The sequence below is a fragment of the Neolamprologus brichardi genome, chromosome 23 (assembly GCF_056152115.1).
Source record: "Neolamprologus brichardi isolate AB-2024 chromosome 23, ASM5615211v1, whole genome shotgun sequence".
Taxonomy (NCBI): domain Eukaryota; kingdom Metazoa; phylum Chordata; class Actinopteri; order Cichliformes; family Cichlidae; genus Neolamprologus; species Neolamprologus brichardi.
The window spans coordinates 14,662,435-14,677,654 of NC_142125.1; the positions used below are offsets into that span (position 1 = coordinate 14,662,435).

At 40.7% G+C, this 15,220-nt stretch overlaps 1 protein-coding gene across 1 annotated transcript; it reads left to right on the top strand.

Moving 5' to 3' along the window:
* The first annotated feature begins 1,688 nt into the window (after nucleotides 1-1,688).
* On the top strand, nucleotides 1,689-15,073 carry ephx4 (epoxide hydrolase 4). The gene is made up of 7 exons (XM_006790476.2): nucleotides 1,689-2,252; nucleotides 5,591-5,676; nucleotides 7,714-7,871; nucleotides 10,715-10,843; nucleotides 11,176-11,279; nucleotides 12,533-12,681; nucleotides 14,173-15,073. The coding sequence occupies exons 1-7, from the start codon at nucleotides 2,010-2,012 to the stop codon at nucleotides 14,411-14,413; spliced, it is 1,110 nt and encodes a 369-aa protein (XP_006790539.1). The 5' UTR covers nucleotides 1,689-2,009; the 3' UTR covers nucleotides 14,414-15,073.
* Nucleotides 15,074-15,220: the final 147 nt, after the last annotated feature.

Here is a 15,220-nt window from a genome sequence, read left to right on the forward strand (position 1 = left end):
TATTAAACTTGATGAAATATGAAGGAGCTTGACGTGTGTGTGTGTGTGTGTCAAGTTCACATTATTTATGCTGTCACGGATAAAGCTACACAAGAAATTTTTAAACTTGAACTTTTATATTGTGCTTGATATTTAGCCAAGCACAGAATATATACTTTTTAATGTTTTCATGAATACAGAAACATACCTAAGAATTGTTTCCATTCTGTGTCAAAATCAACCACATGCTCTTTGGAGTTACTATTCATAACTGCATTGGTAATAGTGCAGTCATGAATATTGATAATCCATTAATTAGTGATGAGTTTTTGATAAATCAATTGGATTTAATTATAAATGAAGTTATTCTCTTAAATGCATTAAAATTAGAATCTAAATGTCTGAATGTTTTAGTAAATTTCTACAATATAAATGTGATGTAGCTGTAAATATGTTGTAGTATTCCCATAAGTAAAATACAGGGGTAAATGTAAAAAATAAATAAATGACTAAAAAGGGGTAGAAATCAGTATTTGTGCTTCAGACATATATAAGCATATCTATTCAGTATAGGTTTACTATTGCATTATGTATTTTTTTTCTGTGAAGAGCTTGATTAAAGTCTTGGATTTAAAAAAGAAACATCATGTAGGGTAGATTTAAAACAGGAACAAAACTCTGTTTATGAAATGCTGGTGCCATCCTTGCTTTTTAAATAATGTGTTCAGTTAAAATGTTTCTCTCATAGCGTCTCTGGGTCAGATTTACAATGAAGCATCCAAACTAACAAAATGTTTAAGAGTTAGCAGACAAGTCAAAATGTGGGAGACTAGATACATAGTAACAAACCTCCTGTTGGCTAAATAACTAAAGCTGAGTTTAAAGGCAGAGGGAAACACTGATGATCACACAAGCTTTGTTCAGGGTGAGATGGCAATTAACATTTGTTAAGTTTAAATTTATTGAGTTAAACATATAAATAAAACTTAACCGTAGTTTGTTCCCCTTAAGTGCAAATAGTGTTAGGATAATTCTTTTTACAATTTATGTTTTTAAAATATAAATCCTGTTTAATTTTACTAGTGCGATTTACAGATTTGCCTAGGATCCGGTTTGATCCAAGAGGAGAATCAAATCCCTTGGAGGGTTTCAGAAGGAGCATAAGGTGTAACAAATCTACCAAATCAAATATGTGGAGCTATCCGCTGTAGCGACCCCTGTGAATAGCTGGGGAAATGATTTCTTCATTTTGCCATGGTTGGGCCTCCATATTTTCGCGTGAGCGTACAGAGGTCTTTATCAATTCCACATATCCAGCCACGTGAGGGGTTAAGCTAATCCAAAGTCGGTTAACTGGCCTCTGATGTGTGTTATCCGGTCCCCGCTTTGGTTTTCTAACGGAATAATTGACCTGCTCGTGTCCGTGTGTGATTTAGTAGACTTGACAGCCACACACCTGTGACACCGCATCTCATTAACATATCAATGCGCAGTCACAGCCTACCTGCTAATTAAACAGGGAAACCGCCACTTATTGTTCATGAAGCGCTTGGTGAGATAATTTAAAATAACGGTGATTATTTCACTGACGATGAGCTGAAGACCTTTTTTTTTTTTTTTCATCGCAGCTTTGTTGCCATAACAGCGTGAAGCCGTGGTGCTTTGCAGTGATTTATTTTCTCCGGAGGTTTTGCTGCCTAACAGCGCCTCTTAGCTGTTCAATGTAAATCAACGTAAAGCTCCGCATCGAGACGCTTATTGCTCGATTTCGGACTTGCCTTGTATAGTCAACAACACGGTCTCCTGCCAAGCAGCCACGGCTGTCACACGCACGCGTGAAATCTGACGTGATGCTCTTGCCACCGTCCCATTCAGCCGCTTGTTGGGATCCTCCCTTCAGACAGTCGTGCGTATGCGCTGGTAAAGAAACAACGGCATTGTCAGAGCGGTGTTTAAACAGAAACGACCAGTTAACAGAAATCAATCAATAGGTAACGTGATCCGGGCTGATTTCCTGCGGCAATGTAAAGATGGCGAGAGTGCTCCACAACTTGCTGATATTTTTAATCAGTCTTGCGCTGAAAATCAGAGTTTTGGGGTATTGGTCATTGATATACGGTTATTGTGCTCTTTGCGCCATCGTAGCCCTGCTGAAACTTTGGTGGAACATCGTTTTAAGGCCGACAACAACCTTCCAATGGGTGATTCGTGAAACTCCCCCGGCTTGTCTGAATGACACGTCCTTGGGAACCCACTGTTATGTTAGGATCAAGGTAAGAGACACGCACGCACTTGGACATGAAAGGTGTCTGTAAGGGTAACAGCCTTTGTGTGTGTGTGTATGTGTGTACGGACGCCAGGGTGTTCACGTGTAAAAAAAAAAAAAGCAAAAAAAACGCCTCAACACCTTTCCGCCGTGTCGCGTCGTGAAAATCCAAACGGGGCCCGATGTTTTAGCACAATCTCGAAGCGTCTGTTTGTTTTTGCGAAGCGCTTTTATTTATTTATTTGCAATGTTTTTGGTGGAGTCAAGGCTTGCTGGCGCGGAGCTCAGGTGGTGCTGAAAGAACAGCTCCTCCGCCTCACGTCTCTGCATGCAGCGTGCTGCCAGTCTCTAACTACCAACCTACAGTATGTGTTCAGGATTATGTAATTAAAATACCAAAGCATGTCCCGGTGTGAGGGGTGGAAGAATTATTCACATCCTAGACTTCGGAATGACTACCAACACAAGATAAAAGCATGACAAGTACAGCAGCATGTACCTGTCATTCTTATATTATGGGATTGTCATTAGTAATGCATTAATATAAGAAGGAATTCTGATCTACTTCATGATCTGTTGGAGAGTAGCAATAAGTTTAAAAATAAATTACAGTTTTTCTAAATGCATCTCAATTCAGGCTTGACTTCTACCAGATAGATGCACTGCAGTCAAAAGAAAAAATTCCACAAAAGTAGCAGAGAATGACAAATACCTTAAACAAGTACTAGAATACATGTATACTGTTTTAGCGCAAGAGCACTCATCTGTGCCTGTTAAAGCATGCGCTTCTTAGTCATAAACCAAAGTTTTCCACGAGCAAATGAATCTGATATGCAGCGAGCACAGTGCATGAAGGGTTTGGCTGAAAACAACACGGTGCAGGGGAAATAATTAAAGTGAACAGAATAAATCTGCTGACGTGTAACCATACAAGAAAGAAAAAAGTACTGCAAGCATATGTCCATGGAAGCAGATTACTTTACAGAACCATAAAATTGCAAATAAAATTTTATCAAATATTAAAATGAATTGGGATGAACAACTAAATATCCGTCCACAATACCATTCATCCACTCCATCCATTGTTTCCACTTATCCAATTCAGGGTTGTGCCGGAGCCTATCCCAGCTGTCATAGGGCAGGAGGTAGGGTACACCTGTGATGTGTCACTAGTCTGCCACAGGGCTGATACAGAGAGACAGACAACCTTTCACACTCACATTCACACCAATAGCCAATTAGAATCACCTCTTAACCTAAAATTCATGACTTTGAACCGTGGGAAGAAGTTAGAGTACCCAGAGGGAACTTACAGGCATGGGGAAAATATGCAAACTCTACACAGAAACCCTCTGCTGTCCGGAGGATGGTGGGACAGTGGTTAGCACTGTCCCACCATGTCACAATGAGAGGCTAAAAATAGTAAGTAAAATTCAAAATGAAGAAGGGAAAACCTGCAATTCTGCTCTGTCTGTCCAGCTCACTGACAATGTCAACAGAAAAAATAATATTTATAACTATCCTGCTCACACAAAGAAAACTTGTACACATACTCAAACACATTGGAAAGATCAGCACAAATCCTGCTGACCATCCAAAAAGCACACCACTCAGAAATCTATCCTAATATTTGTTAAATCTGCAGAGACTGTGGTTTTCTGATATATTCAGAGAAAGAGCCTCAGATCCTCCAAAGCACCTAATCCCCACTAAATAAAAACAGAGAAGCTTTTCTATCTGACACCTAATAATTGGTTGGGGGGGATTGTCTTTCTCTTTAAATAACCCAATAGTATTGCTTTCTTTGTATTTGATTTGTTTTATAATTGACTCTAGTATTTTGAAGTGCGATAACACCCATTTCATTTCAACATGTGACATAAAATTCATCAACAGAATTATAAAACTATATGTATTAGAACAAAATCATTCAATATACAAGTACCTGCGGATGTTATTTCACATCACCTGCAATTTGATCCTAAGTGTAGCCGCAAAGCCTCTAAACTAAGCAGAGCAAGCACAATAAAGTGACCCTGAAGTTTCTTGTTACAATGCTTCATTTTGCTAAATAGGAACTAAATCTGCCCTCCCCCACTGCCTAAAAACAGAAACACTTTTGGCTTCTTATTATCTCACTTGAACTATTGAACTTTATCAAGAACAATCAATTCAACTTTATCAGCTGACTTTGACTCTAGAATATGCCCAACTTAGATCCATCTTAGCAACAGGTCTGTACAAGCAGGAGTTTGGTGATACCACAACCTGCATGTAGCTTACACAAGTGTAGTGCAGGAACCTGAAGCTTCAGGTGGGTTAAGGACTTTACAGTAAAGTAGGGGACTTTTTGTGTCATCCGCTAATGCGCAGCTTTCCTCTTTGCTTCTGTTTAATGCTGAAATCTATTCCAGCTGCTATAGGGTGAGAGGAAGGTTACGCCCAGAGCAGGTCATCAGTTTATTGCAAAGGTCTAAGCCGTATTTTCCTGTTTTTGATTCACCTGATTGCCTTGTGTAGAGATGCTTCAATAATCTCAAGCCTACAATGTGCACTTAAAGTATTTGTTGTTCTTTCTCAAAACCCCAAACAGTGATATATGAGAAAGAAAAGCAAAAAAATAAAAATCCCCACATTTCTGAGGCACAGCTTTGATATGTTTCTTAAAAGGATTTAAAAAATCAAACCCTGTTAAATCTAATGAACTTCCAACTATTTAAACACAAGCGTTTACATTAACTTGTTCTTCTTCTCTACTCTCACTTTTTCCATCAGGAACTCACTCTTTCTGCCATCAGATGGAAATGTTGTAGGTGTCTTCTGCATAATTTTATTTATCTTTCATGAGCCTTTAGTTTGACATATTGGAGCCACTGCTTGTCTTGTCTTTAAAATTTCAAAATGAAACATTTGCATATTAAAGCACTTTAGATTCTTTAGGAAGATTAAATGTGGATGTAAGAAATGTAGGCAGGTGTTATCATAATTTTCTTTTGTGTTAAACTTACACATGTACATTTAAATGTCTACAAACGTTTCCTGAAGCAGTCTTAAAGTTTGTTAGAGCACTTAGTATTCTGCAGAAACAGATTCACAAGAGTGTTTCAGGTCCAGTAAACATGATATTACAAGCTTGTGATGCACTGATTCTTATTTAATGGCTCAAAAGAAAACGAGCTGTTCCTGTCTTGTTTCCCTGTAGTAATTTCCCCTGCAGCTCCCCTCAGTAACAGTCACTTAGGAGCACTGGCTTGTTCCGTTGTGTTCACTAAATGGCTTTGGATAAAAGTGACGGCTGAAGTGTTCATGTGCAAATGTGTCTTTGTGTGTCTTGTTTCTGTGCAGGAGTCTGGCCTCAGGTTCCACTATGTTGCTGCTGGTGAGAGAGGAAAGCCCCTCATGTTGTTTCTGCACGGCTTCCCTGAGTTCTGGTAGGTCAGAGGCAAATCAGGGTCAGAGTAACAGTAAAAGCTTCTCTAAATCACACTGTAAGATGTTGTGTTGTGCAGTTGTATTTGGTATTTGCTGCATTGGTCATCTCTCTAAAATTTCCACTATGAGGATTCCTCCCTTGCTCAGCAGCAGTGTTAAATCTCTGCGATCTGGCTGTGGGCCTGCAAAAACAAATCCAAGCCAGCAAAGAGGAGTCCTCATTCACAGACATGATTTGCCATCGGGGGAAAGGGGTCCAAAGCATTCAAGCTCTCTTCCTCCTGATATGAAATGGAAAAATGATGTTGAGTGTTGCGTCTGGATCAGGGCCAAAGAGCTTGTCAAGAACTGTAAGCCCGTCCATATCTCTAGCATGCTATCTAAGCTGCGGACAGGACAGGGATTAATTAACGGTAGAGGGGAGCTCTTTCTGCTTCACTTGAGATATCCTTCAGAGGAACGATGAAACTGTACTGAGGTGCTTGGAAAGAGTACTTTTTAAAATGTGCTAATTCCCTTTCAGAAATAAGAAAGATGAGACTTTGTGTTCAGGAGGGGGATGGAGGGCTGCAAGGGGCTTAATTTGCTTCAGCCTTCTTCTATATTCAAAGATCTAAGGGTTCAGAGCCGGGATCTTATCCTGACTCATCAGAATCACAGGCAGGGCTCTGCATTTTGCTTTTCCCCCGTTACTCGGCTGAGGAGGAAGAGGACAAGGAGGAGGGGGGCTGACAAGATCTTCAATTAGGAAATCATCCCAGTCCACATCAGTGGGCGGATTAGAATCTAAAACAGCTTCTATTATCCAGAGGTGACCTTCACTCAGCTGGAAAGAAAGCTGAGTGCTAGTTTCTAAAAGAGAGTTTGCAAAGTTGGTTTGTAAGAATCGTAATTAGGGGGAAAGGCCTGCGAACACACTTGCGTAATGTGCTGTTTGGACTTAGAGACTCCAGATGTTTAACAGAAAGAGGCTGTGTCATAGACTCTGGGACTGGAGATAAAAAGACAAACAAGAGGCTTTGCATTTTGTTAACTTATCCTTCCTTGCATCTTCTCACTTTCTGTGGCCTGGAAATTATATTCCTTCAGCTATCAGTTCCTTAATTGCTCCTGAAGGAGAAAGAAAGCTTGTGGAGGAGTTAGGAGTGAGGAAGCACAGGTGTGTCCTAAGCAAAAGTCATTTATGAAGAGGCATGATGGATAAATGACATATGTCACCATAGAAAACATAGAGTGTTTACTTTGTTGTGTTTCTCAGGCTAATCCTGAGAAGAGATGCGAGTTCAGAAAACAAGGGAAGTTGCTAGCATTGTGAAAAACACACATATTTACCCTGAAGAGAGAAAATAACTTATTACGCAAATCATCCATATGTCCATACCTTTATTGCTACTTATTCAGGTCTCTGTCAGACAGCAGTTTAATCACAGATACTCAGATCTCGCTCTTCTTGGCCACCTCTTTCAGGGGGACACTGTCTTAAGCCAGCTGCCCTGGGGTTTTCTCCTAGTGGGACATGCCTAAAACATCTCTAGGAATTAAGGAGGCATGCTAGTCAGGTGCCCGAAGCACCTCAACTGCCTTGTTTTGAAGTGCTATGTTGCTGTCTAACTACATTAGGAGAAATGGAAGAACCCCTTAAAGAGGAGAATGGGCTTTAAATCCACCGTAGTAGAAACTGAATGAATGTTTGAGCAAAAGTAAGACTGTAGAAGGGGTTCATAAAGTGTTTTGGGCACAAATTACTTTCTTGCTCCTTAGCTGTGTAAATGACACATTATCTTGACGCTTTTAAAGACATTAAACACTGTCCCCGTTAAAAGGTTTCTTTGAAGGTTTGAAGTCTAATTTTAGATCAGTTTTGAAAGCTTTTGATAATTTGTTACATAACTGTGATTTTGTTTTTACCTGCTTATGTATTATATGTAACATAAATGCCAATAAACTTAAATGAAAAAATCTCTACTTCCATGAGAAACAGGCATTAACCTGCATCGTCTTGTCAATAATATTTGTCAAATGTGTGTGTGCCTCAGGTTTTCCTGGCGTTACCAGCTGCGTGAGTTCAAGAGTGAATTTCGTGTGGTGGCCATCGACATGCGGGGCTACGGGGAGTCGGACCTGCCGCTCTCCACTGAGAGTTACCGCTTCGAATACCTGGTCACAGATGTCAAAGATATTGTGGAGTACTTAGGTGAGGAAACACGGGAGAACTGCGTGCCTGTAATCTCGGGATCAGTCCGAGGAGCGGAGAGTGTTTTGACAGCTACTTGGGTCAAAAATAAACTTGTTTATCAATGTTACGCCGTGGACAGCCTTCAGGCCTGCAGCACGGCATGACAAACTTCCTGTGACTCATTCTAAGTGAACATGGGACACTGCAGATACAGAGCCCAAAGCCTGCTGACTGCGTGCTAACACTGGCAGGGAGCTAGCCTGAGGTGGTGTGCACATACCAGCTAATGATTATCTGGCCAGAATGACAGTTTTTGCTCTTTAACTGGCCAACGTATCTCAGTGTTTTTCCTGTCATTTTAGCACAGCTTACACACACTATCAGGTAATCTGTCTCAGCCCTGAAATGTCGCCGAATATTGTGTTCAGTGGACATGAGCTCTTTCATTCTCCTTCACACCTGTCACCTCACATCTAAATGTGTTAACGCGGCTGTTTCAGTGTCAATTACAAGGAAGCCGAAAAGGTCACGTCTTGATTTTCCTGCATAGTCTTTGAGGTGCTTTCTTCACTCTTTTCAGTATTAAAGAAAATTCCTGTTTTATTACAGCAACATTTTTACTGTAGGAGTTCTGTAGATCTGGAAACGCAGACACACGGCTAAAATGAACCAAAACGTGGGCATGAAACCTGAGCGCTCAGTCGGTCGCACTCCTCCATGGTAGCCAAACACAAATGGAAGACACACGAAAGGCAGAGGAACTGTTTGCAGCATTTTCATTTCAAATGCAGTTTGAACTTAAAATATAGGGCTTCAAATAATCTCTCTAAACTGCTGCCTACAACCTTTCTGGTTATCTGACGCGCTTGTTCTTGTCCATTTAAGTTTCCTTGTAGCACTGTTGAAATTCCCAGGACTCAGCAAGTACCTAATAATCAAAGATGAATCAGTTAAATGTGACGTAATTCTGCCTTTTAAAGTTTTCTGAGGTAAACAAATGAGGTGTGATCATAAAATTTTGCAACCCAAACCATAAAAAAAAAAAAAAAACATGCCTTGGCTATTTCCTCAGCAGTGATACAACTTTACCAGCCCTACTTTCATTTTCAGATGACTTTCCTTTTTTAACACCTGGAGTTGGTGAACTTTGTGATCACATCATGTGTTACATGTCATTCATAGGAAATATCTGGCTCTTCAGTTTAGTGTTATGTTTCAAATTTTCTTTTATCCTTCAGGTAGTGACTCTATAATCAAGGATTGGAAAAGCAGTCAGGAAAATGGAAGGATTAAACAAAGCTTTCTGCAGCTGCCTGTTGCAGCTATAAATTGAATCAATGAGAGGTGAAACTCAACCACAACAGTCAAGCTGTGGCCTGTAACATCAAAACATTAAGCTGAGAGGTTGTGCATCTTTGAAATGCTGGAAGGAACTGCAATCAGTCTGTAACGCTCTGTGCACTGCACAAATTAAATTGAACCATTGATTTTTTTTTTTATGTTGTAGCTTTTTAAAAAGCCACAAGTGTTCTAACGTTTTTAGTTTGTCCATCCCAGTGGCAACATAATGGTTTATAATATTTTCAAGCAACATTTTTGAATACTTTCCTTATGAAACATTTGCATTCATGTGTTGAAAAGTGCTTTCTATAAAGGCTTATGGACGATGTTTTGCAGCTCGTTACATTGTTCTGGCTGTCCCGGTCAATTACCTAACAGGTTTTTGGGAGCTAAGCACTCAGCCATGCACATTGCTGTGCAAATCACTTAATGGTCATTTCAGTGGAAGAAGGAAAGCCCTGATTGTTTGATAACTGCTCTTCTCTAATCTGTAATCAACTCTTAGAGCCAATGAGATCCACCCAGCTGCCTGCATTCACAGAACACATGTTATGCTAGTTACCATGTCGGTAGCAGATTTCAGCGTTTTCAGTAAACTGCTCACAGCCCAAAAGGCGGACAGCCGAAAGAGCCGTGGTGCTCTGTTATTTTCCAGATGTAGTTCCCAGTCTAAGATTATAGACTGTTCCTCTGTAGCATCAGCAACATCAGTGGGGCCTGCTGGGGTGATTCATATTAGTAGGTGTAAATGGTGTGACCTCAGGTGAGGGGATTAGTTTGTAGCAACTGCAACAGTAATGTGATCAGACTGAAGCCTTGACTTTGGTCAGCATTTGGCTGAATGTCATGAAATCCATCCTCTGATGAGTGTAAATGTCCTCTGAGAAAGTCAACAGTGATTTTCAGGCAGTGGCATTTTTTTTATTTATTTATTTTTTACACAATGGATTGTATCAGTGTAACAAAGTGGCTAGACCCTGTGGCATCACCCACTGTGTCGATTTGGGGCTTTTTATCCTCTTTTTTTTAACCGTAAGGGACAATTTACGAACCAAAGGGCCAGTTGCATGAATCGTATTTACCATTATGCAGCTATAGCACAAGCATAGCAGTCAGCTATGAAATTACACTGATGTAATTTCGCTGGGTGAATTTTTGGTTTATATATTTTTTTTATTTTTCGGATTTGAATGAAGATATCTGACAAAATGACCACTGCATTTGCCAACAAGTGTTCTGTAGCTCAAAACGCACTCTGGTACTAAATATATTACGACTTAAACATAGTAAAATAATGCTGCAGACACATCCAGTTCAATCCAACAAGAGTTCAAAGTACCCCACTGACATCCTGAAATATGTAAGAAAGCAGTCGGTATACAGCTTCAACCAAAGCCATTAAATTCTCCCTGCTGCTGCTCACTATGTTGGCTTCACTTTTGAGCCACGGAGGTTGTTGCTTAGTTTTAACGTTAGAATGGACTTCCAGCTTCCTTCATTCGTGTTTTATTTCTTCCAAGGTTACAACAGATGTTGCCTCGTTGGCCATGACTGGGGTGGGACCATAGCGTGGCTGTTTGCGATTCACTACCCCGAGATGGTGACAAAACTCATTGTTCTCAACTGTCCGCATCCGTCTGTGTTCACAGGTATGATTTCAGGACGGTGTGCTGGAAAATCAGTATTCTCCACGCTAATTAGAGAAGCTCTGGTTTGACTCTTGGGTTATTACTGTAATTATTAATGATAATTAGGAAGTGTTATTACTTCAGTTGCATGTTTGCATCCATCTGGCAAATCCTCCTCTGCATTAAGAGCAAGTTGATGAGACACTAATTAGAGGAGGCTAATATGAAGCTGGAACAGCTGGTTTAAATGGTGCAGACAGAGAGGCACTGAGTTATCATGTCCACAAGAAACCTGCCCTTTAATTATGTCGAGAACCTAAATGTCCCCTTTCTTCTCCTTACCTCTCCTCCAGATTATGCCCTGCGTCACCCGAGCCAGCTGCTGAAATCCAGTCATTACTTTTTCTTCCAGCTGCCCCGCTTCCCGGAGCTCATGCTCTCCATCAATGATTTCAAGGTGGTCTGTTGTCTGTGGACTTTCAATGTCAAGGTCGTGTGTGGACGTGCATGTGCAATAGTGTACCCCGCACATTACGAGCAGTGTCTATTTTTGGTGTTTACATCAGGTCAAACTGCAGGAAATGTGTGGATTACAGATTATTACAAAATAATATTCAGATTTTTTAAAATATGGTTAGTAATTAATCATTTGATTTCTTCTTTTCTCAATTTTATTATCTTCTTCTTCCCATTGTTTAAAAGTAATTGTACTTAATATTATCTTGTCTTCGTGTTAGAAGATTTACAAATACACACAGTTTGTATTTTATCTTTCAGTGATCAGATTCTAGTTGTTCTCTCGGTATTTCCGGTGCTTGATTATTCCCAGAGTTTGATGTGAGGTTGCCACTGTTCTCATGTCTGTTCATTAAATATTAAGCAACAGCTGGGAGCTTAGCTTACCTTAGTTAGCATGTAGACTGAAAATAAAGACTAACCTGACTCGGTTCATCAACAGCTAATTAACACATAGTGCATAGAGCAGTGCCTCGGGTTATTTTTTGTAGCTACAATTTACAGACTACTAAACACCTCATACGCAGTTAATCAGTTGTTGTGAAAGCAAAGACACAGAGAAAATGCTGATGTGTTGAAACGAGGACAGCTTGCTGTGTCTGTGTGTGTATTGCTCTTAGTTTAAAACAATGATAAACACCTCAAACCAAGTCTTTCCTTTTTGTAACTGTCCACATGTCCCTGCAGTTTTCACCACAGGCTGAGAATTTCTACAGTATACCATCATTGATTTGCACACAACACATGCAGGAAATAGAGAAAAGGTGAAAGGTTAGCCAAAATATGAGAAACACTCATCCAAACCACCTCAAACTCAAATCTCCGCTTATTGTGAGTTTAATGTTACTGTAAAACTAAAAACTAGTTTCTATTTAAATTCCTTGCTTTATAATTATTTAAGCATTTCTAAGACACTGGTGTTATATCACCTAGTATAATCAGTATGTCAGAGTTTTGCTAATTAAATGAAAGAATGCTGCCATATGCTCGCGCTGGTGCACAGCGTGCAGTGTCGTCGAGCCAGCAGAGAGTCAGAGCTGTGACTGAAGGTCATCAGAGCTGATTTCACCACAGAAGTACCTTTTCTGACTCGCGTTACAGCGACATGGACGTCCTTCAGTGAATGCTGTCTAGATCAGAACGTACCGCCCATGCAAACCTCACTCAGTGTTTGCTGCTGTGTCTCTGCTGCAGGCTCTGAAGGCTTTGTTCACCAGCCGCAGCACAGGGATTGGCAGGAAAGGCCGATGGCTCACCGCAGAGGATCTGGAAGCCTACCTGTACGCACTCTCACAACCGGGAGCTCTAACGGGAGCCCTCAACTATTACAGGAATGTCTTCAGGTGGGGAATTCACTCAGCCAAGGATGGATTATGTGAAAGGATTTTTAAAATCTCTATATAACAGTGATATGTCATATGTGTTATTTATAAGATATCAAAGAATAATATTAAAGCTAAAAAGCTGTTAAAAACACACCAAATAAAAGTTTGCTCTCTTACATTAAAATAGGAATACTGAAGATCAGCAGTATGCACAGTTCACTTCTAAACATTCAGAGAAAGCGCTCCATGATGAGCTGCAAGGACAGGCCCAGTGTTTTGGCACCACAGTCTCAGCTGTGACTGCCACGGTCATATCAGCTGCAAAATAAATTAGTAGTAAGACACAAAATAGCAGAAAATAGCTGTTTTAAATGTTTTTTGCTCATTGAGTTTTTGTTTATGCTTGAAAAGTAATTTTCAGTTTTGTCAGTTTAAGAAACTTTATGTTCTACGCTCCAAAGATAAACAAGGTTTTTGTTGTGTAGTTTGCATTTAGTAGCACCATCTACTGTCACAACTCTGGGGGAACAGAAAACTGAGCCTCTACTTCTGTCAGTGCTACAATACTGTCTCATATTCACATTCACGTCTTTCCTACATGTTTACTGGCAAACAATGGTCCGCAGAAACGAGATCAAAGAAAATCTCAGTGCATGCAATTTTGACATGTGACCTAAACATGCATGGCTGAGTGTGCCATCTGCTCCCTTCTCAAGCAATGAGTTATCTCAGAGTAGCTTTTGTATGCTTACGTAAAAGAAATCTCAGTGACCCGTGCCCACTTAGTCTGTCTGTTAGTGGATAGCGTACCTAAATGTAGACGGGACAAAAATAGGTGAATGCACAGTCAACATTCAGCCATCCTTTTAAATGTATATCTGCTTTCTGGTCTGAGACAGGATGGAGGCTGGAGGACGTCTCGGCAGAAGCGTGCCGTACTGCGAGTGATGTTTAACAACTGTGAGACTACAGAACAGGATGTTAAATTAAGACTCAGGTGCTGCGGGTCCATCGGAAATCTGGTATAAAACTTTTCATGCTCAGCTGAGTGAGAAAAGCTGGAAAATGACAAAAATAGGAATCTGCACTGTGGGTTAGAGTTACTAAACAGGGCAAAGTAGTCTGGAGCGCAATCGCTAAATAACGTGGTTAGTTTGGCACAAAAAAAATAAGACATGAATCCCTCCATCCATCCATTCTCTTCCACTTATCCTTAACATGGTTGTGAGGAGCCCGGAGCCAATTATAGCTACATTACATATAGTTTAATGTTGCTGGGATAATATAGTTTTGTGAAGTTTTTGTGCAGTCTGAGAGAGAAGTACTCTGTCAGGATAATAAGGTACTCTGAGGTCGTGTGAGATACGATGAGGCCCGATAGTTCTGAACTTTGTATGTAAGGAGAAGGATTTTAAATTAAATTCTGGAGTTAACAGGAAGCCAGTGAAGAGAATATGGGACGAATGTGATCAACTGAAGGCTTTTCATGTCGCTCCTTTCTTTCCGTAGCTCCCTCCCTCTGAGCCATAACCACGTCAGGTCTCCGGTGCTGCTGCTGTGGGGAGAGCGGGATGCCTTCTTGGAACAGGAAATGGCCGAGGCTTGCCGCCTCTACATCAGGAATCATTTCCGTCTTAATATCATTTCCGGGGCCAGTCACTGGCTGCAGCAGGACCAGCCCGATATCGTAAACACCCTCATATGGACCTTCCTCAAGGAGGGCGAGGGACGTAAAAGCTACAGGAACTAAATCCACAGCGAGGCCTCCTCCAGCACCTCTCCTCTCCCCACTCACTCCCTGGAAGCCTGGAATGTGCCTGTGACACCAAGCAACATAGTGATAATGCAATCATTCTTTAAATCTTTCACATGTTTCAGATATTTTTTAAAGAAGTCAGCCGTAAAGGAAGAAATCAAAGCACACTTCACCAGAGAGGACACCGAACAGTACGCGTGACACATATTCAAGATGTTTTTTGCACACGACATCCGCCTTAAAGTTTGTCGGTTTTCAGCATTACAAATGTGTGGCAGAATCTCCTTTGTGACTTGTATTGTGTGGTGCCTTTTTAACTTTCGAGCTGTCGCAGTGTAACGATGTCCTGCGAGACTGGGGATGTGGCGTCGCCTGCTATACTTGTGTGTTTCAACGGGTCGCTCCACTCCACTTTGGGCACAGTCCTTTGGGAGGCGTAACCCTCCCACTCCCTTTATCAGGTAGTGTTGCTGAAAGGAGCTTTTTTCCCCCTCAAAGATTAATGCTCAAATGTAGAGAATGTTATCTTCCTGTATAGAAATGTCAGTGATGGTTGACTATTGTACTATTTTGTATCTCTTCCTACACACTGCATTTTGAAATTCACTGAGCCAGGTCTACACCATTTGATTTTATAAATAAACTAAGTGTCAAACTGTCAGACTTCACTGCTTTTTAAAAATAGATAATAACGGATATGAAGTTAAAAGCAGAAAACCTCCAGATGCCCCTCTGTGTGTCTGTTACTGTCTCAGATTAAAAAAGAAACTACCAGAAATAGCAATGGATGCTCTGTTAAAT

What these genes read in the sequence shown, in the direction of transcription:
- ephx4 (XM_006790476.2), top strand. Translation starts at nt 2,010, where the DNA reads ATGGCGAGAGTGCTCCACAACTTGCTGATATTTTTAATCAGTCTTGCG. An exon ending in GCATCCGTCTGTGTTCACAG is followed by an intron (nt 10,844 to 11,175) that starts GTATGATTTCAG and finishes CCTCTCCTCCAG; the next exon opens with ATTATGCCCTGCGTCACCCG. An exon ending in TATTACAGGAATGTCTTCAG is followed by an intron (nt 12,682 to 14,172) that starts GTGGGGAATTCA and finishes TTCTTTCCGTAG; the next exon opens with CTCCCTCCCTCTGAGCCATA.